We start from the raw sequence: 23,457 nt of genomic DNA, 5'->3' as shown, positions 1-23,457 counted from the left end.
AGTGCGCGTGTGCAATAACTCAATTTGCCTTTACACTATTTCTTAAACAACGCACATTTTTAACACGTTGGCATAGGGGAAATTATACAAAACCTCAGTCACTCTGTTCGTAACAGATACTAGTTTGGGGAACAGATAGCTTTATTGAGATTAAATGTTTTATCGATGAGACAATTTAGTAGAATGTCTTCTCCCACTGCCGGCAACCGGCTTCCTCTCACTACCACATTTGATAGTGAGTGGAAACGCCAAGCGGATGCTTCACATTTATACATCCGGTGAAATATTTCTCATTGTTCTATCTGTGCCCATACTCCGGTCGCCAAATGGGGACCACTGATGAATAGATTGGGACGCACATACTCCCTTATCTTTCTGCCTTTGGGACAACGACTCCCAATGTTAGGGCGGAGACATCAGCATCTCGTCATTGTATACAGATTTCTGTTTATTTTTTTGCATGGCCCGATGCCCCGGTTGAGTGAAGATTTCGCTTAATGAACAATATAATGGTCTAAAATAATTCAACTCCACGCACCCGGGACAACAGGCCATGAAAAACGAACTCTCCCTCTGCGGTGTAGAGAACGGACCACCGTGTAGCAACCAATGATTTATCTGTACGCACTAGACCCGAGTTGTGTTGTGTTTAAAACAATATTTTGAAAGCTATAGAAATGCATTTATTAATGTACAGACACCTTAATGCATACTTTTAAATTATATTATGTGAGCTAAACAAAAAAAACATTTACCTTAATGTATAGTTTGTATAGATTACTAATGTTACGGTCCCCACTACAACAAATCAATAATTTAATATATTTAATTTGGTCTTTTAAACATTTAATTGATGCAAGAATTCCATTAATTCCTTTGGGGGGAACTGCTCCTACTGGGGAGTGCCAATATGGCCAATACATGGCATTAACAATCCAGGATTTATACACAATACTGGTGGCAACGAACTGGGAGTGGATGAGGCAAAATATTTTATTCTCTACTCAGGCAAATACATTTTCAGGACACTACACTAGCTAGTATACTACACACATGCAAAGATGTGTATTTATTTTGGGTGATATGTATCATGCATAAGAAATGCACACAAAATAATGTACCAATTATCTTTTATTCATTTCTCTCATACATTGCCAGCATATTTTATGCAATCAAACAACCAGGTGGTCATTTACATCCATCCCTTAAGCTTTACTTCTAAAATACTGGTTTAGCAAAGATAATTACATTTTATCCAGTAAGCGTGAGCCTTGATCCATTTCCGTCAACTTGAGGACAGGACAATGTCAGATCAACTATCTAAGTATGAAGATGACCTCATCTTACTTTTGCTGATCCATATTCAAATAACTGTGGGCCAGATGACAATAACAAAGCCTCAAGAAAAGGCAGGGCAAATCAATAGAGACAAAATTGAGATAAAGTAGATGAGGACTAGACAGCAAACTGAAGATGCAAAAAATAGGACTGCTTATTATCATTATGTACCACTAGTTTCTACTATTGAGTTGTTCTTTTGCCATGAGAATTATATCCGGTTTCATATCTGGTGCCTAGACTTGTGTTAAACGTCTTCCCAGTCCAACCAAGGCATTTGGTCGTACTACCAAAACGGAACATTTTCAAAGCAAACATAACATTTCTTTCAATATACTAAATTAAAGTGGAAATTGTATAGTTCATATTACACCAAAATTATAATAAAGTGGTGGCAAATAAGACTTCCAAAAAGGACAACCGAAAACAGAAACAAAGCTCATGATTCCACAAGATGGTCAACTTGCCTGAGATTGACAGAACACATTACCTTATTATTTCAGAAAACCCACTACTGGAATGCAGCTTATGGCTTTTGTGTGCTGTAAAGTGTTCACCTTTATCATTTAAGGCACAAGGAAGGAATGACTTGATAGAGCTTGCCAAAAGTAACCAGCGAGACAAATAATATAGAAAAGGCCAAATAAAATAAGACAAAATAAGAACAAAAAGTCACAAAAAGTGCAAGATAGTGGCTCATCCTCCTTGGCCTAGCTTTGTGCAGCTTAAGAAGACTGAGAATGTTGAGTGAAGGATAATGGAATGTCACAGAGCAGAGACAAGAGGTGTTTCTTGGTTGGCCAGATACTGAGTGGAATGGATGGGTTGGACATGTCATCCTACATGCCCATCCGAATGCTCTGAATGATCTGGAAGATAGCTGTGGAGAGAAATTGAAATGTTAAGAAAATAAAATCACTGGAGTTCATGGTCAAAGAAACTTGGCGAGTCAAAGAATCTCTTGAATGACACTGGAAAACCCTGACCTGGAAAAAAAGTGTTTTAATGGGTTTTAATTCACTGATGACAGCAGTCGTTATTGAAGCTCAGAACACAGCTGGGAACTGACCAGAATGTTCCACCAGAATTGTCTACTTCACCCATTTTCTTCTAACTCGCCAGTGTGACTATATCCCTCCTTTCCTGCAAGGTATTAATTTAGATTTCCAAGGTGACTAATGTAATTGCTCAATTATGTTCTGATGGAATCTCTGAAAGGGTTGCCAAACCCACTGACTACTAAAAGCTTGGATTGGACAAACAGTGGGAGGTAGTAAAGCAAAATGTCAAACCAGACCACACAGAAACAGAACAAACAGATTATCTGACCCAGGATAAAAGAGAAACAGTCTTCAACAGTGAGCAGGCAGAGGTCCTAGAACACTTATCAAAACTTGTGTCCTTCCCCATTATTAGCGGAGGTGGGCAACAAGCACGTTGATATTGCCTTTTAAAGGCAAACATTGACAAAAAGATGTGTAAAAAGGCTGACAAAACCCTAGGGCTCTTACAAGAGACTAACAAACCCCTGAAGGGACCACTTCTTGGTTTAAATACTGCAAAAACTTTGTACGGTAAAGTTATGAAATCTGTTTTTAGACTCAGGTTTCGCCATCAGCTCGAACATGGTGTCACCTTTTTGGTCAGTTTTACTCTTAGCGGAGGGGGCAGAGCTGAGGGATGGTCCGACAGTGAGAAGCGGGCCCTCCGATGCTCTCCCTCCGCTGAGACTGACCATCAGATGCTGGCACAGTCAGTCCAGTAAAATAAAGAAAACACATTAATTCAATTTATGCACACTCAGCTGTGCCTCACAAGTAATACAACAAATGATCCTATACCTCAAGTTGAAATACAAGTTTTTTAATTATTTGAGAAGAAGAATTCAAGCATAGCCAATAATGTATTGGGCATATAGCCGCAAACAACCTCATTGCTACATAACTGTTTTTAATAGGTTACTGTTACATAGGCTTATGTGTTTAAGTCATGTGTAAAAATAAATAAATAAAATCTGAGCGGTAGATCTCTGCCTTCATTTTGACTCAGAAAGTCAACTAATCTCAGAAAGGTTTGGGGACTACAAGGATCAGATAGGTAAGCAATAGGGTTTCATCTGGCCTTATGACAAGCTCAGTAAAATGTTGGATACACCCATCCAATCCTTTTAGATCAACAAATGTGTGTAGGACATGGGATGGGCAAATGGCGGCCCACGGTGCAATTTCAAATATGGTTGTGCATCAGCAGTTTCTCTCTTGTTAAGTCAGTCACTGAGAAGTCAGTCAATTAGCCCATGTCAGCTACATTTTTTTAGATTGCCAAGTTAGTTTTGAACCAGCTATCTATACTTGTTATCGTGGTCAAATTACTGGCAGGTCCTCATTGATTTTGTTAGTCAGTCTCATTCAGATATCATATGAAAAACCTCTCCACCCTATGGCAAAATGTGTAGAATTGCAGCATAGATTATTTAAAACTTCAATCTTCTCTACACCCCAAATTCCTCTCCGCTGTCAAGAGAGGGGAGCCATTCAAATGTTTTGCTTGCAATGTGGGACAGGGGGAGAATATGGGGATCAATTTCAGAGCTGTTCATTTTCACTGGCAAATTAGTAAAAGTCAACACAACTCACCTGATCCACACACAACAAAGATGAAGAGCGCCAACAGCCAGGGTCCCACGGCTACCTTATCATCCTGAGGGTTTCTCTGTGGAACCAAATACAGTACACGTCATGCTATCGTGTCAAAAGTAATCATTACAAAAACGTTTTGAAACTGCAGTAAAAGTGCAGTAATTGCATTCGACTGTGGTATTTTGGACGTAGTAAGAAAATGACAGTATTAAAAATATATATTTGCAGCATACTGCTGTTAAACTGCACTTTGGCTGCAGTCACTCTACTGTATCATATTGGTCAAACATGCATACCTCTAAAAACCGTAATCAGAAACATACAGCGGTTTAAATAAAAATGTAACTCAATTTGGCATGATGTAAACATGTACTTTCATGGATACTATTAACGTTACAGCTGACCAAAGATTGACAGCATGAGCTGTTGGCACCTGGGCTAGAAACATTGATATATGTGAATATAAAAATAAAAAGCTAGCAAACAATCAGACAATTAAGCGTTTGCCTTTGACTAATTTACGCAGCGTTAACATATTCCTTAACTCGTTCGCAAACCGAAATAAAATGTAAAAAAAATAGTTTAAATTTTTTTACCGTGGATTTGGATACGTTGCCTCTTTGCGTGATATTCTTGCTGTGTTTTTCGTTGGCCATACGAATCCTCTGTTTGGCGACCATCTTCCAAATAAGTAGGTTATTAATTATTTTTACAATAAGTTGGGAATGTGAGTGATATGGTTAATATGGCTCAGTTATGTACTGCTGGCTCTAGTCTAGAGTGCCCACTTTTTAAAAAGGAAGAATAATAGCAGCGCAAATGTCTACGTATACAAATCTTAACCCCGCCCACACAGGAAGACCGCATTTCGAACTTGCAATGTTTATTTGGTATATCTTTCCGCCGCCCACTGTGTGGCAATATAGTTCTTCCCACTTCGATCATTCTACAGTAGCATTTACAATACTGCCTTTGCTCGTGCAGTTTCGGTCCTTGTGTTTATGTATAATTCCTATTTCCTTGACCAAGTTCACAATCCTAGTTCTTCAACTATTTCGACTTTGATGTAGTGAAAGCCAACCTAATGCACTTGACTTGGATGGTATTTGGCATTTTATTAGGATCCCATTAGCTGTTGCAAAAGCAGCAGCTACTCTTTCCGGGGACACATAAAACATTACATAATAAAGAACATTATTAGACAAGAACAACTCAAGGACAGAACTACATCAACTAAAAAACAAGGCACACGTAGCCTACATATCAATACCAATACATACACACAAACTATCTAGGTCAAATAGGGGAGAGGTGTTATGCCTTGAGGTGTTGCTAAATCTGTTTTTTGAAACCAGGTTTGCTGTTCTTTTGAGAAATGCATTGACAATTACATTTTAATTTCAGATTTCAGTACTGTCTTTATTCTTGTATAGGGGGGGATGTAAGATAGGTTAATGATCCCCAAACCAACAGTGATCAGAATGTACAAATATACTGAACAACAATATAAAGTGTTGGTCCCATGTCTCAGGAGCTGAAATCAAATATCCCAGAATTTGTCCACACTGTAAGAATATTTTGAGGATAAATACACAACGCAGAGGACGTGAGGTCAATAGAGTACTAATGATCAATGGAAATAGTGTTTTTTCTGTAATATCAATGGGTCAGAGACATGTGAGTAATTTCAGACCGAGACTCATAGCTACATGGCAAGTTCTCATTGGTCCAAATTGTTTATACATTGAACCTGAAATAGGATAGTTGTTATTTGGCCACTGGCCCAGTTTTATTGCAAGGAATTGTAATTGGTCAACCACAGGCTATGGCTGGGTTATAAAACTACATCCTGTTCCTTTGTTCTGTGGAGAGAGTCACTGAGGACAGGGGAGCATGAACATCTACTGCCCTGCATGATTTGTTCTCTTTGAATAAACCTATTTCCCTCCCCCTGATTTGCTTTGGTGTATGTGTTATTGAAGAATAACACCAACTGCTAACAACACCCACAAAAAGCAAATTTCTCTCAAATTGTGTGCACAAATTTGTCTACATCCCTGTTCGTGAACATTTCTTCTTCTGCCAAGATCATCCAACCACCTGACAGATGTGGCATATCTAGAAGCTGATTAAACAGCATGATCGTTACACAGGTGCATCTTGTGCTCAGGATAATAAAAGCACACTCTAAAATATGCAGTTTTGTCACACAACACAATGCCTCAGACGTCTCAATTTTTGAGGGAGCGTGCAATTGGCATGCTGACTGCAGGATTGTCCACCAGAGCTGTTTTTTAATGTTATTTTTTTATTTCACCTTTATTTAACCAGGTAGGCAAGTTGAGAACAATACTCATTTACAACTGCGACCTGGTCAAGATAAAGCAAAGCAGTTTGACACATACAACAACACAGAGTTACACATGGAGTAAAACAAACATACAGTCAATAATACAGTAGAAAAAATGAGTCTATATACAATGTGAGCAAATGAGGTGAGATAAGGGAGGTAAAGGCAAAAAAAAGGCCATGGTGGCCATGGTGGCGAAGTAAATACAACACAGCAAGTGAAACATTGGAAGAATGTGCAAAGTAGAGATAGAAATAATGGTGTGCAAAGGAGTTAAATAAATACAGTAGGGGAAGAGGTAGTTGTTTGGGCTAAATTATAGATGGGCAGTAATCTGTGAGCTGCTCTGACAGTTGGTACTTAAAGCTAGTGAGGGAGATAAGTGTTTCCAGTTTCAGAGATTTTTGTAGTTCGCTCCAGTCATTGGCAGCAGAGAACTGGAAGGAGAGGCGGCCAAAGGAAGAATTGGTTTTGGGGGTGATCAGAGAGATATACCTGCTGGAGCGTGTGCTACAGGTGGGTGCTTCTATGGTGACCAGCGAGCTGAGATAAGGGGGGACTTTACCTAGCAGGGTCTTATAGATGACCTGGAGCCAGTGGGTTTGGCGACGAGTATGAAGCGAGGGCCAGCCAACGAGAGCATACAGGTCGCATTGGTGTGTAGTACACTGCTCAAAAAAAATAAAGGGAACACTAAAATAACACATCCTAGATCTGAAAGAATGAAATATTATTTTCTTTACATAGTTGAATGTGCTGACAACAAAATCACACAAAAATGATCAATGGATATCAAATTTATCAACCCATGGAGGTCTGGATTTGGAGTCACACTCAAAATTAAAGTGGAAAACCACACTACAGGCTGATCCAACTTTGATGTAATGTCCTTAAAACAAGTCAAAATTAGGCTCAGTGGTGTGTGTGGCCTCTACGTGCCTGTATGACCTCCCTACAATGCCTGGGCATGCTCATGATTAGGTGGCGGATGGTCTCCTGAGGGATATCCTCCCAGACCTGGACTAAAGCATCCGGATGGAGCGAGACATGATGTCCCAGATGTGCTCAATTGGATCCAGGTCTGGGGAACGGGCGGGCCAGTCCATAGCATAAATGCCTTGCTCTTGCAGGAACTCCTGAGACACTCCAGCCACATGAGGTCTAGCATTGTCTTGCATTAGGAGGAACCCAGGGCCAACCGCACCAGCATATGGTCTCACAAGGGGTCTGAGGATCTCATCTCGGTACCTAATGTCAGTCAGGCTACCTCTGGTGAGCACACGGAGGGCTGTGCGGCCCCCCAAAGAAATGCCACCCCACACCATAATTGACCCACCGCCAAACCGGTCATGCTGGAGGATGTTGCAGGCAGCAGAACGTTCTCCACGGCGTCTCCAGACTCTGTCACGTCTGTGACATGTGCTCTGTGAGAACCTGCTTTCATCTGTGAAGAGCACAGGGCACCAGTGGCGAATTTGCCAATCTTGGTGTTCTCTGGCAAATGAAAAATGTCCTGCACGGTGTTGGGCTGTAAGCACAACCCCCACCTGTGGACGTCGGGCCCTCATACCACCCTCATGGAGTCTGTTTCTGACCGTTTGAGCAGACACATGCACATTTGTGGCCTGCTGGAGGTCATTTTGCAGGGCTCTGGCAGTGCTCCTCCTGCTCCTCCTTGCACAAAGGCAGAGGTAGGGGTCCTGCTGCTGGGTTGTTGCCCTCCTACGGCCTCCTCCACGTCTGCTGATGTTCTTGCCTGTCTCCTGGTAGCGCCTCCATGCTCTGGACACTACGCTGACAGACACAGCAAACCTTCTTGCCACAGCTCGCATTGATGTGCCATCCTGGATGAGATGCACTACCTGAGCCACTTGTGTGGGTTGTAGACTTCGTCTCATGCTACCACTAGAGTGAAAGCACCGCCAGCATTCAAAAGTGACCAAAACATCAGCCAGGAAGCATAGGAACTGAGAAGTGGTCTGTGGTCCCCACCTGCAAGACCTGTGTCTTGCTAATTGCCTATAATTTCCACCTGTTGTCTATTCCATTTGCACAACAGCATGTGAAATTTAATCAATCAGTGTTGCTTCCTAAGTGGACAGTTTGATTTCACAGAAGTGTGATTGACTTGGAGTTACATTGTGTTGTTTAAGTGTTCCCTTTATTTTTTTGAGCAGTGTATATGGAGTTTTGGTGACAAAACGGATGGCACTGTGATAGACTGTATCCAATTTATTGAGTAGGGTATTGGAGGCTATTTTGTAAATGACATTGCTGAAGTCGAGGATCGGTAGGATGGTCAGTTTTACAACGGTATGTTTGGCAGCATGAGTGAAGGATGCTTTGTTGCAAAATAGGAAGCCAATTCTAGATTTAACTTAAAAATGTTTGATGTGAGTCTGGAAGGAGAGTTTGCAGTCTAACCAGACACCTAGGTATTTGTAGTTGTCCACATATTCTAAGTCAGAACCGTCTAGAGTAGTGATGTTGGACGGGCGGGCAGGTGCAGGCAGCGATCGGTTGAAGAGCATGCATTTAGTTTTACTTGTATTTAAGAGCAATTGGAGGCCACAAAAGGAGAGTTGTATGGCATTGAAAATCATCTGGATGGTTGTTAGCACAGTGTCCAAAGAAGGGCCAAAAGTATACAGAATGGTGTCGTCTACGTAGAGGTGGATCAGAGACTCACCAGCAGCAAGAGCGACATCATTGATGTATATAGAGAAGAGAGTCGGTTAAAGAATTGAAGGCACCCTAAGGCACACCCATAGAGACTGCCAAAGGCCCGGACAAGAGGCCCTCCGATTTGACACACATTTGACATACTTCAGAGAAGTAGTTGGTGAACAAGGCGAGGCAATCATTTGAGAAACCAAGGCTGTTGCCAGAGGATTGAATGTTAATTTCTCTACCATAAGCCGCCTCCAACGTCGTTTAAGAGAATTTGACAGTACGTACAACCGGCCTCACAACCGCAGACCACTTGTAACTACGCAAGCCCAGGACATCCACAACCGGCTTTGTTGAAATTGTTGCATGTTGCGTTTATATTTTTGTACAGTGCATTCGGAAAGTATTCAGACCCCTTGACTTTTTCCATATTTTGATCAGAAGTGATGGTCGGATTCACGTTTATTGTTGAAGGAATGAGCGTTACACTGACGCCTGTACTCTGGAGCGGGATCGATTTGGAGGTGGAGGGTTCATCATGGTCTGGGGTGGTGTGTCACAGCATAATTTTTTTATTTAAATATTATTTTTTTATTTCACCTTTATTTAACCAGATAGGCTAGTTGAGAACAAGTTCTCATTTGCAACTGCGACCTGGCCAAGATAAAGCATAGCAATTCGACACATACAACAACACAGAGTTACACATGGAATAAACAAAACATACAGTCAATAATACAGTAGAACAAAAGAAAACAAAAAGTCTATATACAGTGAGTGCAAATGAGGTAAGTTAAGGAAATATATAGGCCATGGTGGCGAAGTAATTACAATACAGCAATTAAACACTGGAATGGTAGATTGGCAGAAGATGAATGTGCAGGTAGAGATACTGGGGTGCAAAGGAGCAAAATAAATAAATACCAGTATGGGAATGAGGTTGATGGGCTGTTTACAGATAGGCTAAGTACAGGTGCAGTGATCTGTAAACTGCTCTGACAGCTGGTGCTTAAAGCTAGTGAGGGTGAGAGTCTCCAGCTTCAGAGATTTTTGCAATTCGTTCCAGTCACGGGCAGCAGGGTAACATCTCACAGCAAGAACTGTCAAATCTGGTGCCGTCCATGAGGAGGAGATCCACTGCAGTACTTAAAGCAGCTGGTGGCCAAACCAAATACTGGCTGTTACTTTTGATTTGACCCCCCCCCCCCTTTGTTCAGGGAGACATTATTCCATGTCTGTTAGTCACATGTCTGTGGAACTTGTTCAGTTTATGTTTATGTCTCAGTTGTTGAATCTTGTAATGTTCATACAAATATTTACACATGTTAAGTTTGCTGAAAATAAACGCAGTTGACAGTGAGGACGTTTTTTTGTTGTTGTTGCTGAGTTTATATCTTTGTAGTGACTGGGTGTATTGATACACCATCCACAGTGTAATTATTAACTTTTCTATTCTCAAAGCGATATTCAATGTCTGTTTTTTTATTTTTCGACCAATAGGTGACCTTCTTTGTGAGACATTGGAAAACCTCCCCGTTGAATCTGTTTGAAATGCGCTGCTCGACTGAGGGACCTTACAGATAATTGTTTGTGTGGTGTACAGAGAGGAGGTCGTTCAAATATCATGCTAAACTATTATTGCACACAAAGTCCATGCAACTTATTATGCAACTTGTTAAGCACATTTTTTACTCCTGAACTTATTTAGGCTTGCCATAACAAAGGGGTTGACTACTTATTGACTTAAGTCATTTCCACTTTTAATTTATTCCACTTTGACATTACGGGGTATTGTGTGTTGGCAAGTGACACAAAGTCTCAATTTAATCCATTTTAAATTCAGTCTGTAATACAAATAAATGTGGAAAAAGTAAATGGATGTGAATACTTTCTGAAGGCACTGTAGAACCTAAAATGGTTCTTTGGAGAACCCTTTGAAGAAAACCCTTTTGGGATTTGAGCTAGAACCCTTTGGGGTTTCAGGTAGAACCCTTTTGGGTATCAGGTAGGACCCTTTCCACAGTGGGTTCTACATGGGACCCAAAAGGGTTCTACCCAAAACACAAAAGCTTTTTTACCTGGAACCAAAAAGGGTTATCCTATGGGGACAGCTGAAGAACCCATTTGGAACATTTCTTTCTAAGTGTGTACTGGGGCTGGGCCCAAGGGAGAAAAAAAAGGGGAAAAAAGTAACTTAATATTTTTATTATACACATTTTTTATCCAACCATAGGAGCCCGCTCTCAATGGTCAAAATACACCAGAGAGCATAATTTAACCACAGAAGATTTATAAGTTTATTTAAAAAAAATGTATTACGTTTTTATCACAAGCACATACAGGTATCTGCCAAAATAAAGGAAACACCAACACATCCACTCCACTGAATAGCAGGCTAGTGATTGCTTTGCAACGCTGTGTAATGTAGTTCTCCCCCTCAATGGCCGATGAGCACCGATACGTTTTTTTGCCAGTAGATTGTCGACTTGATTTATGACGACTGCTTGACTAGCTATAGTTTTTAAGAGATGATGTTAACATTCATATACACAAATGTAAATTTACAAACAGAAAACCACATTTTCGTACCCTACAAAAATAAATTGAACTGTATTTTAAGACGGTTAAATGCTCTACTAACAAAAAAGCTGTTAGAATTGTAAGTATATGCATGTCCCTTAAGGTCCTTGTGTAATTAATGTCCCTTAAGGTCCTTGTGTAATTGTAATGTGATATTGTACCAATATTGTGATATTGTAGCTCGATTGTCTATTGTTTGTCATTTATGTATGGTATGCTTGTGTTCCCTCATGTGCTTTATCTATTGATTTGATATAAAAAAAATATAAAAAATAAAAAGAGATGATGTTGACATGATCGGTCCAATCAAAACTACGGTAGATATAACGTGAATTGACGTAATTTAATCTCTGGCCAATGACCTTGAGCCTTGGATTGGCACTTCTAAAGTAAATCTATGGCAGCACCCAAAAGGGGCTTGAATTTTCTAGCTCTCCCTGGAGATTTTGCAGTGATGTAGCGCCCCCATGAGTGACAGAACACTGAGCCAATCATGGCGCAGCTGGAGATTACTTTACGCTCTGTATTTTCTGTCTGCTGCCCCTCCACCTGCATTTTGGACCTGCCTTACTCAATAAAGTAAAAAAGAGACCATGTTTGATTGTGGCTTTATTAACTCAATTATACAATTTTGTACATTGTTTCCAAACTGATATGTGACACATATTAATGCCAAAATAACATGCAAAACAGGCAACCACAAATGTTGTTTTATTTTATCTGCTAAACATGTTGGCCTCTGCCCTGAAATGGGTCGCCACTGCATACAGTGCAATTTCAACAGTGTTTTTGGTCAAGTTAACTAATTATTGTATTTTGTAGAATTTATATAACAACATTACAAACTTGTTTAGCATTATCTAGTCAAATTGTTGCATGATTCCGCTATTTTCCTCCGTTTGCATCAGTTTCAATTGGGGACATTTATTCTGAAGGCGAGCCGCCGATTACACTATTGTTGCTCACGACACACAGGTGGACAAATCGAAGGAGAAATGGCGAAGAGGTGGCTACCCTTTTCGCTCCTGTTTCTAGTTCTCTCCCTGTACTGTGCTGCGTCGGCTGATAACAGCGGCCTTAAGAAAATGAAGATGCAGTTTGCAACAGGGCCACTTCTTAAATTCCAAATCTGGTAAGTTAAGCGAGGACAACAATACACTTTGAGTAGACATCTTGTCTTGTTGTTCAGCTAGCATCAGCTACTTGCCCGTATGACGTTAGCTGTGCACATCATGTTAGCTAATTCTGCTCAGGAAATTGGGTGGGTGCAGTCAAAGAATCCTTACAGTATCCATGTAACACCGTATTTTGGTTAGCTAGCAACATCCACATGTCTATGTAACTAAATTACAACCGTGTTTTGTCTGTTGTTAATGATTATGTAGTTGCGAGGTTGAAAAAAAAACAACATACTATTCTAGCTACTTCCGCTGTCAAATAGCTAATTTTGCGATTTGCGTCCCCATGTGGTCACTACCGGTTAGATTAATATCTACCTTGTCAAGAGAATGGGATTAACTCAGACCAAGGGATGTGTTTGGAATGTGAAATGCCTTTAAGTATTTTAATAATGCATTTGGACAGTAGATGAACCGTGTGCCATACAGCAATCGAAGGTCACCTCATGCTTTGCAGGCAGCATACAATGCATGGAGGTCACAACAAGGGATCAAAGATAACCATGGACTCTTTGAAGTTTAGGGTTGTTTGGCTGTGGCCAAGTGTATATAGCCTTGCCTGTAAAGACAGTTTTTTTCCCAGCGTGTGTCACTGCCTGTTCTTCTCTGGCCATGTTTGTCTATCTCTCTCTTCTTCTCTCACCCAGCATCTCCTGAGGGTACAAGCGGGTGTTTGAGGAGTACATGCAGGTCTTGTACCAGCGTTACCCAGACATCCGCATTGAGGGGGAGAACTACCTTCCTCTACCCCTCTACCGGTAAATTACACTGTGTGCCACCATACTGTGTAAACACTTGACACGTGTTGCAATGTATTCTCCCCTGTGGTTGTTACAAACAAGTTGCCCTCCTTTCGACTCAGAGGTTTTTGCTTTTTTTGGACACTTGTAACTGCCATTGCCTTGCAATCTAAAGCGAAAAATGGTCTTGTATGATAACAGAAAGTAAACGATAAATATGTACGTGTATCAAATAAATGATAGTGGTGCAGCCTGTCCACAAGGTGACGCAGCGCCCCTCATACATTCTTTGGGTAGAACCCTTGACGTGCGTATGCTCTACCGTCTCTCTGGAAGTTGACGTTAATTCTCTTGTTTGCTGTCCTCAGCCACGTTGCTTCCTTCCTGTCCATGTTCAAGCTGGCACTGATCGGACTGATCATTATCGGCAAGGACCCCTTCGCCCTCTGCGGTATGCAAGCCCCAGGCATCTGGGTCTGGGGTCAGGAGAATAAGGTGAGACTCTCTCTTATGTTTAAAATTTGGTGTTAGCATCACAGGCATACCAGCTCTAATGGAAATTAAAGGGTAGATGTTGACAAGAATCGTCAGTACCTCAAGAGACACAGACCTTACCCATGGGATGTCATTAATAATGACTCATTTGGGAGAGTGAGGAGATGATGCAGTCTTTGTTTGTGTGTATTGTCAACCTGGATCTCCAAGGTAACATAAGTCCATGGTGCTGAAGTAGAGGGCACACAATATTCAAATTCCCTCCTTGTATATCCCGAACACACTGTGGGCCAATAAAAATTGACCTGTTATGTAAGCATTAATACGTCAGCATTCCTCTCTGTTCCTCTGCTATAACATGTTGGTGTGTTTCCCTGGGCTGGGTACACAGACAGAAGGTCTATGGAATTTTGCAACCTTGTCCTTGGCAGAACTGATGTGCATATTGACCAATTAAATATTCTAACTTGAAGTTCAACTTTCGCTCGTAATTGATTGATGGTGATATTGAATTTCTCTTTCTGTCTCTTTCAGATTTATGCCTGCATGATGGTATTCTTTTTCAGCAACATGATTGAAAACCAGTGTATGTCAACAGGAGCTTTTGAAATCACATTAAACGGTAAGGCTCACTTTGCCTTTGCGTAATTATGCACAAATCCTTTACGGACCCTGCACAGACGTCATTGTAAAATACCACACAGAGGAGTGTTGAGAGTTGATGTGTTTGTACCTCCCTGGGCAGATGTGCCAGTGTGGTCCAAGCTGGAGTCGGGTCACCTGCCCTCCATGCAGCAGCTGGTCCAGATCCTGGAGAACGAGATGAAGATGAATGTACCCATGGACCACCGCTCCTAACCCTGCCTTTACGCCCCTCTCGGATGGAGCCAAAGACCCCTCCACGTACGTAACCCCCCCCATCTTCTATCCACCACTTCTATTCACATGACCATAGTTGTCAAATTAGATTACTCAACCTACTCAACTCATTTTTTTGACAAAACTTCAAGGACTTTTTCATTTATTTATGCGCTTGATGCATTCACTTTCTTTTCCTCTGCAGGTTTGAGGTGGGTTTCTCAATGGACTGTGAGGTGATGTTTATGAAGGTCTGCGCTGAAGGCAGGAAGACTGCTAGCTCAGACTGGATGTCCCCATCGCTTCTCACCACGTCCCTACGAGATGCCCCTCCCCTAATGCTGGACTGGGATCCACGGCAACCGTGATGGCCATTTTCTCTACTATTACTACTGCAGATCATTCATCCTGGTGCAATAAACGTTCAGCTTTGGCTCTTGCGCTCACAAGGATCAATTCAAGCTCACCAATGTTGACTTTCATGTGGATGGTCAAATTAATATTGAGTTCTTTAGTTAGCCACACATAATCAATATGTTTTTTTTTTTTACCCATTATGTGTAGTTTAACCATTTGTTAGTCTTAATTTAACTTAGTTACATGTAGAACATCTTACATAGTCTGATCATGAGCATTTGAATGACGTTTAACATTGAAATTTCTGAATTCTGGTAATTTTTTAATCTTTGCATAGCTGGAAGTGGAGCTAAGACGATGAATAAATGTCTAATGGTGAAAGAGCTGTGTGAGCTCTGTCTGTTTGCTTGGACAAGATGAGCTGATTTGTTGGTACGAGAACAAGTAAATACTTTTCTAAAGTGACTAGACGAATGAGGGCATAACAACCACACCAGCCACATTTCAAAGGTTAGGTACATGTAGAAATCCAGGAGGGTACTATTTTAGTAAGAAACAGGCCTACAGTTTTATCATAAATTTAAAAGGCATGTAAATAAAGTTAAAGAAAACAGGAGACCAACTGCTAAGCAAATGTAAAAATGTATTGATACACTAAGTAGAGACCATCTGGCTTCTCATTATCCACCCTGATAAGGTTTACATGGTTTTTGGAATCCGTGGTTAGGGTTAAGTAGATCACCAGGTTAAATCCTTATCTAGTCAAGCTTCTACGAACATCCTTGTGTAAAGGGCCCTGCAAATTAGGCAGAGACGTCAAGTAAATTCCTAGAAACTCATGGAAAGCTAAACTTAATGGATCTCTTTAGTAAGAGACTTCCTTTAGAGATAGCGTTTCACAACTGAAGCTACTGTGTAAATGGTCAAAAACAAGTGAGTGACCAAATAACTAGGTGTGTTGCAGGGAATGATGTCCCCTACTGTAATTTTTAGCACCAGAAGCAATCTGCCACTATTTCTTGCAATGACACTTAATGAGAGTAAATTGCTGCCCAAAGACCATTGCAATAATAACCGTCTAAAATGCTATCAAGACTTGTATAGAGAAGCAGCCTACAGGAGCATATCTCTCAACTAGGTTCAACGATTAAGGGATTAAGAGTTTATTTGGACTGGAGCAGTGCAGGTTGAGTCTCTTAAAAATGTGATTTTCCTGTGTTTATATATATATTTCCACACTAAGGTCTGAATAATACTGAAATTGTGAAAATGATGATCATGCCCTTTTAGTGTGTAGGAGTTGTTTGAATAGACTGCCTGAAATGTCTTCCTGTTTTGGTGGGTAGGAGTTTTGGCCTGCCTAGTGATATCACCAGGTGGTAAAATAGTTTAGTCAAGTGTGGCTCAGATGGGAGAGCATGGCCGAACGGCATAGGCAAGATACAGTAGATGGTATAGAGTACATTATATGCATATGAGATTAGTATTGTAGGGTATGTAAACATTATATAAAGTGGCATTGTTTAAAGTGACTAGTGATACATTTATTACATCCAATTTTGAATTATTAAAGTGGCTAAAGATTTGAGTCAGTATGTTGGCAGCAGCCACTCAATGTTAGTGGTGGCTGTTTAACAGTCTGATGGCCTAGAGATAGAAGCTGTTTTTCAGTCTCTCTGTCCCAGCTTTGATGCACCTGTACTGACCTCACCTTCTGGATGATAGTGGGGTGAACAGGCAGTGACTCGGGTGGTTGTTGTCATTGATTATCTTTTTGGCCTTCCTGTGACATCGGGTGGTGTAGGTGTCCTGGAGGGCAGGTAGTTTGCCCCCGGTGATGTGATGTGCAGACCTCACTACCCTCTGGAGAGCCTTGCGGTTGTGGGCGGAGCAGTTGCCGTAACAGGTGGTGATACAGCCCGACAGGATGCTCTCGATTGTGCATCTGTAAAAGTTTGCGAGTGCTTTTGATGACAAGCCAAATTTCTTCAGCCTCCTGAGGTTGAAGAGGCGCTGAGTACTTCTCAAGGTTTCCCTAATCTCGGGGGAATGGAACTGTCGGCTGGGCAGTGATACACAGTGGTGAGAACTATGGAGATAAAACTCACCTACTGTTTGTGTGGAAGTACTGTATGTGCTTAGGATCCCTGCTGTTTGTGTGAAAGTATGTGCGCAGCTATAAAATGGAATTCTTTGTATAATCGACTTTAGAACGTTCTCTGAATAAACTGTACTATCTTTTTGCATAAGCTGAGTCTTTGACTAATTATTATTAAACCCATGGTCTTACAGATCTTGGGGATTGGTCAGAGTTATTCATTGTCAGTTATTATAATTGGGATTGAAAATTCTCGTGCTCGTGCTCCCTCTGCTATGTCCTGAAGTCCACGATCATCATTTACATTTACATTTAAGTCATTTAGCAGACGCTCTTATCCAGAGCGACTTACAAATTGGTGCATTCACCTTATGACATCCAGTGGAACAGCCACTTTACAATAGTGCATCTAAATCTTTTAAGGGGGGTGAGAAGGATTACTTTATCCTATCCTAGGTATTCCTTAAAGAGGTGGGGTTTCAGGTGTCTCCGGAAGGTGGTGATTGACTCCGCTGTCCTGGCGTCGTGAGGGAGTGTGTTCCACCATTGGGGAGCCAGAGCAGCGAACAGTTTTGACTGGGCTGAGCGGGAACTTCCTCAGTGGTAGGGAGGCGAGCAGGCCAGAGGTGGATGAACGCAGTGCCCTTGTTTGGGTGTAGGGCCTGATCAGAGCCTGGAGGTACTGAGGTGCCGTTCCCCTCACAGCTCCGTAGGCAAGCACCATGGTCTTGTAGCGGATGCAAGCTTCAACTGGAAGCCAGTGGAGAGAGCGGAGGAGCGGGGTGACGTGAGAGAACTTGGGAAGGTTGAACACCAGACATCATCTCGTTTGTTTTGTTGACTTTGAGTGTGAGGTTATTTTCCTGACACCACACTCCAACAGCCCCCACCTCCTCCCTGTAGGCCGTCTCGTCATTGTTGGTAATCAAGCCTACCACTGTAGTGTCGTCTGCAAACTTGATGATTGAGTTGGAGGCGTGCATGGCCATGCAGTCATGGGTGAACAGGGAGTACAGGAGAGGGCTGAGAATGCACCCTTGTGGGGCCTCAGTGTTGAGGATCAGTGGGGTGGAGATGTTGTTTCCTATCCTCACCACCTGGGGGCGGCCCGTCAGAAAGTCCAGGACCCAGTTGCACGGTGCAGGATCGAGACCCAGGGTCTTGAGCTTAATGACGAGTTTCGAGGGTACTATGGTGTTAAATGCTGAGCTGTAGTCGATGAACAGCATTCTTACATAGCTATTCCTCTTGTCCAGATGGGTTAGGGCAGTGTGCAGTGTGATTGCAATTACGTTGTCTGTGGACCTATTGGGGCGGTAAACAAATTGGAGTGGGTCTAGGGTGTCAGGTAGGGTGAATTAAACCTTGGAAACAGGAGACAAAGGGCTGTTAGACATGGGCTTGATTTTAGACACATGAAAAGTGGGATGAATACAGAGGGTACAGAGCAACAGAAGACGAACAGCAGAGGGGCTAATGACCTTGGAGATGGGGAAAGGGCAGATAAACAGGGGGGAAAGTTTGCTGGACTCCACCCGGAGGGGCAGATCCCGGGTGGACAGCCATACCTTCTGTCCGAGACAATTACTGGGGAGCCGGGGTCTGGTGGCGGTCCTCTTGTTGTCGATACCTGGAGGTGGTCTTGAGAAGAGCCGACTGGGATCTTTTCCAGGTACGACGACAGTGGCGTACAAACATCTGGGCCGAAGGTATGCCGACCTCTTCCTCTTGCTCAGGGAAGAGCGGGGGCTGATAGCCCAGGGAACAATCAAAGGGAGAGAAACCTGTGCTAGAGCAAGAAAGGGTGTTGCGTGCATATTCAACCCACACTAGTTGCTGGCTCCAGGTGGTGAGGTTGGCGGAGACCAGGCAGCGAAGAGAAGTTTCAAAGTTTTGGTTGGCTCGCTCCGACTCGCCGTTGGACTGGGGGGTGGAACCCGGAGGACAGGCTGGCCGACTACCTAATGACTGTGCAGAACGCCTTCCAGAACCGGGACGAGAACTGAGGACCCCGGTCAGAGACTATGTCTATTGGGAGTCCATGGATCCAGAAGACGTGCTGCACCTTGAGCTGGGCCATCTCTTTGGCGAAGGGTTGCTTTGGGAGAGGAATGAACTGAGCGGCTTTGGAAAACCGATCCACTACTGTCAGGATGGTGGTGTTGCCTTCAGATGGGGGGAGACCCGTGACAAAGTCCTGGGCTATGAGAGACCAGGGACTGTGAGGGACAGGCAGAGTTTGTAGGAGACCAGCCAGAGCTTGCCAAGGAGTCTTGTTCTGCGCACAGACCGTGCATGCGGCGACGAATGCGGAGAAGTCAGGAATCATGGTAGGCCACCAAAAGTGTTGTCGCACAAAGGCCAGGGTCTGACAGGTGCCCGGGTGGCAGGCAAGCCTGGAGGAGTGGGCCTACTCCAGGACCGAGGGGCGGAAACGTCAGGAACAAACATCCGGTTCTCTGATGATAATGGTCCATTCTAAATCCAACAAATTTCACAAATATATATATTTTTTAAGTTAATAAGACAAGATTAAATCAAAAATAGTCTTATGGGTGACAATATTATCCTATCACTTATGTATTATCACTTGGGAATGATGCTCAGCTTTTGTGCAGTAAGGAAGGAAAAGCACATGCCTTTTTCAAATTATAGTTGCACACCTCATGTAACCTAGCCCATAGGCCTATATGTTTGTATCACAACTAAAGTGGCCAAATAACCGTTAATATTAAACACATTAATCCGCTTTACAACCGGTGTAGAGCTTAACTGGCATACATAGGCGGTACATGAGTTTCAAGTTTGGGGAAGACATTTTCACCATAAAAATGCCCCTTTATAATAAAGCCTTACATGCATAATCGCATTTACGGTCACTTTTGAGAGTGGTGTTTTGGGTTAATGGGTTAATGTCAGTGAGAAAGACCCAATCACATGACGGGAATTTGCTAATAAGAACTGAGATATCTGAGAGAGTCATGTGAGTCAGAGGTGCTTTGAAGCCGAGAGAAGGGAATTAAAATAATTATATCCAGTCCAAGGGCACAACGGCAGCTGGCCACAAAAAAGCATGGATGTTTTTAGGAGGCATTACGGTCACAATGGGGATGCCACCGTGAAATTCAAAGCATTATCAAGTGCTTGTCAAATTGTGAATGAGAAACTGATGAAGTGTGTACAGCCTGCGCAACAAACAAAGCAGAGTTCATGCCTTTCACTTTTTTCATTAGAGTTGCATCATGCAGCCTTAGAATGTATAAAAAGTCTAAACATATAGCCCAACGTTTGTATCACAACTAAAGTTGAACAAATAACTCTAAATTAAACATATAGGAGGACCTGTTTGTTGTTAACCGCTCAACACAGAATAGCCGCATGTAGCCACGTGCGCATTCCCTCAAATTGTTTAGAGAAAATAACCTTTTTATACTGAATAATAATATAAACGCAACATGCAAAAATGTAAAAGATTTTTACTGAGTTACAGTTCAAATAATGAAATCAGTCAATTGATATAAATGAATTAGGCCCTAATCTATGGATTTCACTTGACTGGGAATACAGATATGGATCTGTTAGTCACAGATACTTTACCTTAAAAAAACGTAGGGGCGTGGATCAGAAAACCAGTCAGTATCTGGTGTGACCACCATTTGCCACATGCAGCAATGGCGGAACCCGGAGGACACATCTCTTTCGCATAGAGTTGATCAGGCTGTGGATTGTGGCCTGTGGAATGTTGTCCCGCTCCTCTTCAATGGCTGTGCAAAGTTGATGGTTATTGGTGGAAACTGGAACATGCTGTCGTACATGTCGGTCCATAGAATCCCAAACATGCTCAGTCGGTAACATGTCTAGTGAGTATGCAGGCCATGGAAGAACTGAGACATTTTCAGCTTCCAGGAATTGTGTACAGATCCTTGTGACAATGGTCATGCTGAAACATGAGGTGATGGCAGCGGATGAATGGCATGACAATGGGCCTCAGGATCTCGTCATGGTATCTTTTTGCATTCAAATTGGCATCGATAAAATGCAATTGTGTTCGTTGTCCGCAGCTTATGCCTGCCCATACCATAACCCCACTGTCACTGCAGGGCACTCTGTTCACAACGTTGACATCAGCAAACCGCTCGCCGGTTGGACATACTGCCAAATTCTCTAAAATGATGTTGGAGGCAGTTTATTGTAGAAAAATTAACATTAAATTATCCTCGGACAGCTCTGGTGGACATTGCTGCAGACAGCGTGTCTATTGCACGCTCCCTCAAAACTTGAGATATCTGTGGCATTGTGCTGTGAGAAAAAACTGCACATTTTAGAGTGGCCTTTTATTGTCCCCCAGCACAAGGTGCACCTGTGTAATGATCATGTTGTTTAATCAGCTTCTTGATATGCCACACCTGTCAGATGGATGGATTCTCTTGGCAAAGGAGACATGCTCACTAACAGAGATGTAAACAAATTTGTGCACACCATTTGAGAGAAATAAGCTTTTTGTGCATATGAAACACTTCTGGGATCTTTTATCTTTACATCCTTTTGTTTATATTTTTTGTTCTGTGTATTTTATTAAGCTATGTTCAATTGTATTCTTCATATTATAAAATAATATAAAACAATGCCACGGAATTCTAAGAACATTTTGTCTGCTAAATGAGCAGTGTAGCCCACAGCCATATGGCATAGCCAGATCAGGGCCTAACTATTCTGTTCTTCTGAAATAAACTACATTTTCTTCATATCATATTTCTTTTGACCTGTCTAAAATAAATATTGGATTCATTGTGTTTGTGTAGGCTATATTAAACAAATGTATTATGTTTTTTTTAAATGATGATATTGCAAAGGTCTGCATCAGTGACTTGTAGTCTATGCGTGGAAGCCAGGAGATGCTAAATGTGTTTATCTTAATTAACTTTCAATTACCATAAGACCGGCAATTTTTTGGCTTGACAGTCACCGACTGACACACACACACACACACACACACACACACACACACACACACACACACACACACACACACACACACACACACACACACACACACACACACACACACACACACACACACACACACACACACACACACACACACACAAAACACACGGCTGGAGCGGGATTAGTGGAACGGTATCAAATTTGTTCTTAACTGACTTGCCTAGTTAAATAAAGGTTCAATAAAATGGAGTCAATCATTTTGGACCTCAATGTACTGTACGTGTCACTCTACTGACCTGGGTTAATACCCGGTTGGTCGTTTCCCTCGTCCTTCACATAAATTCCAAATTTTTCACCTCTATATACAAAGCGAGGTCTTCTTTGCTTTCAATGTCTCCTCCAGTTCTAACATTTCCTCCATGGAGACCCCTCCTCCTCCGTTCACCCCATTCTGTCCACCACTATATATTTTCAGATCCTACTCACGACAGAGCGCACGCTCATACACAGAGTTCCACATTGCTGTGTTTTCATCCCTGAAATTGAATCACAAGAACCATGAAACATGGTTTTCTTGTCGTCATGTGTCTTTACTTGAAAGTCTCGAATGTCAGGTTTAGGTTTAGGTGCCGTAGGGCTTTTGAGTCACCCGCCATAGAGATCCACCACGGAGGCTGGAGATGAGTGACATCCTTGGGCGATCACTGCTGTACATCTCTCCCTGTCCACTAGTGGTCTTTTCCTCATGGTTGAATGGTTTGACTCTCGGCTCATCACTGTCCCCCGATGTGGGTTGGCATTTCGATCGCTAGTCTCTTGAGAAGCAACAGTGTCTCTGCAGTGACTGTAAGCATAATTTGTTCATGTTTTTGTGGCATGAGTGACAGTGGAGGCTGCTGATTGGAAGACGGCTCATAATAATGGCTGGAACGGAGCAAATGGAAAGGCATTGATGTATTTGATACTGTTCCACTGACTCCGCTCCAGCCATTACCATGAGCCTGTCCTCCCCAATTCAGGTGCCACCAACCTCCTGTGGTGTGTGATTAGATGACATGTCAGAATTACATTATGTGGTTCCATGATACGCACATGATAATTTGATGGTTTACTGACTGTTCTCTTTCAGTAACGCTGCTATAGTAGATCCTACATAGATATAGCTACTCCATATCTGTCCATCACTCTGAAAGGACGTTCACATAAT

The 23,457-nt window shown here is 42.2% G+C and overlaps 1 protein-coding gene and 1 pseudogene across 2 annotated transcripts; one reads left to right on the top strand and one right to left on the bottom strand.

Moving 5' to 3' along the window:
- Positions 1 to 1,113: 1,113 nt before the first annotated feature.
- LOC118402264 (stress-associated endoplasmic reticulum protein 1-like) lies at positions 1,114 to 4,812 on the bottom strand. Its single transcript, XM_035800314.2, has 3 exons — positions 4,574 to 4,812; positions 3,975 to 4,050; positions 1,114 to 2,218 (listed from the first exon to the last, which is right to left on the bottom strand). The coding sequence occupies exons 1-3, from the start codon at positions 4,655 to 4,657 to the stop codon at positions 2,178 to 2,180; spliced, it is 201 nt and encodes a 66-aa protein (XP_035656207.1). The 5' UTR covers positions 4,658 to 4,812; the 3' UTR covers positions 1,114 to 2,177.
- Positions 4,813 to 12,552: 7,740 nt separating this feature from the next.
- LOC118402263 (thioredoxin reductase-like selenoprotein T1a) lies at positions 12,553 to 15,588 on the top strand (annotated as a pseudogene). Its single transcript, XR_004829465.2, has 6 exons — positions 12,553 to 12,709; positions 13,403 to 13,513; positions 13,864 to 13,990; positions 14,525 to 14,612; positions 14,736 to 14,893; positions 15,054 to 15,588. The product of XR_004829465.2 is annotated as a thioredoxin reductase-like selenoprotein T1a (transcript).
- The last annotated feature ends 7,869 nt before the right edge of the window (positions 15,589 to 23,457 follow it).

Source organism: Oncorhynchus keta, chromosome 23, assembly GCF_023373465.1.
Source record: "Oncorhynchus keta strain PuntledgeMale-10-30-2019 chromosome 23, Oket_V2, whole genome shotgun sequence".
NCBI lineage: Eukaryota > Metazoa > Chordata > Actinopteri > Salmoniformes > Salmonidae > Oncorhynchus > Oncorhynchus keta.
This window is presented reverse-complemented; position numbering and strand designations above follow the sequence as displayed.

Coding starts and splice junctions, on each gene's coding strand:
- LOC118402264 (XM_035800314.2), bottom strand. CDS start 4,657: ATGGTCGCCAAACAGAGGATTCGTATGGCCAACGAAAAACACAGCAAG. Junction 4,051..4,573: donor GCAACGTATCCAAATCCACG/GTAAAAAAATTT, acceptor TTGGTTCCACAG/AGAAACCCTCAGGATGATAA. Junction 2,219..3,974: donor CTTTGTTGTGTGTGGATCAG/GTGAGTTGTGTT, acceptor TTCTCTCCACAG/CTATCTTCCAGATCATTCAG.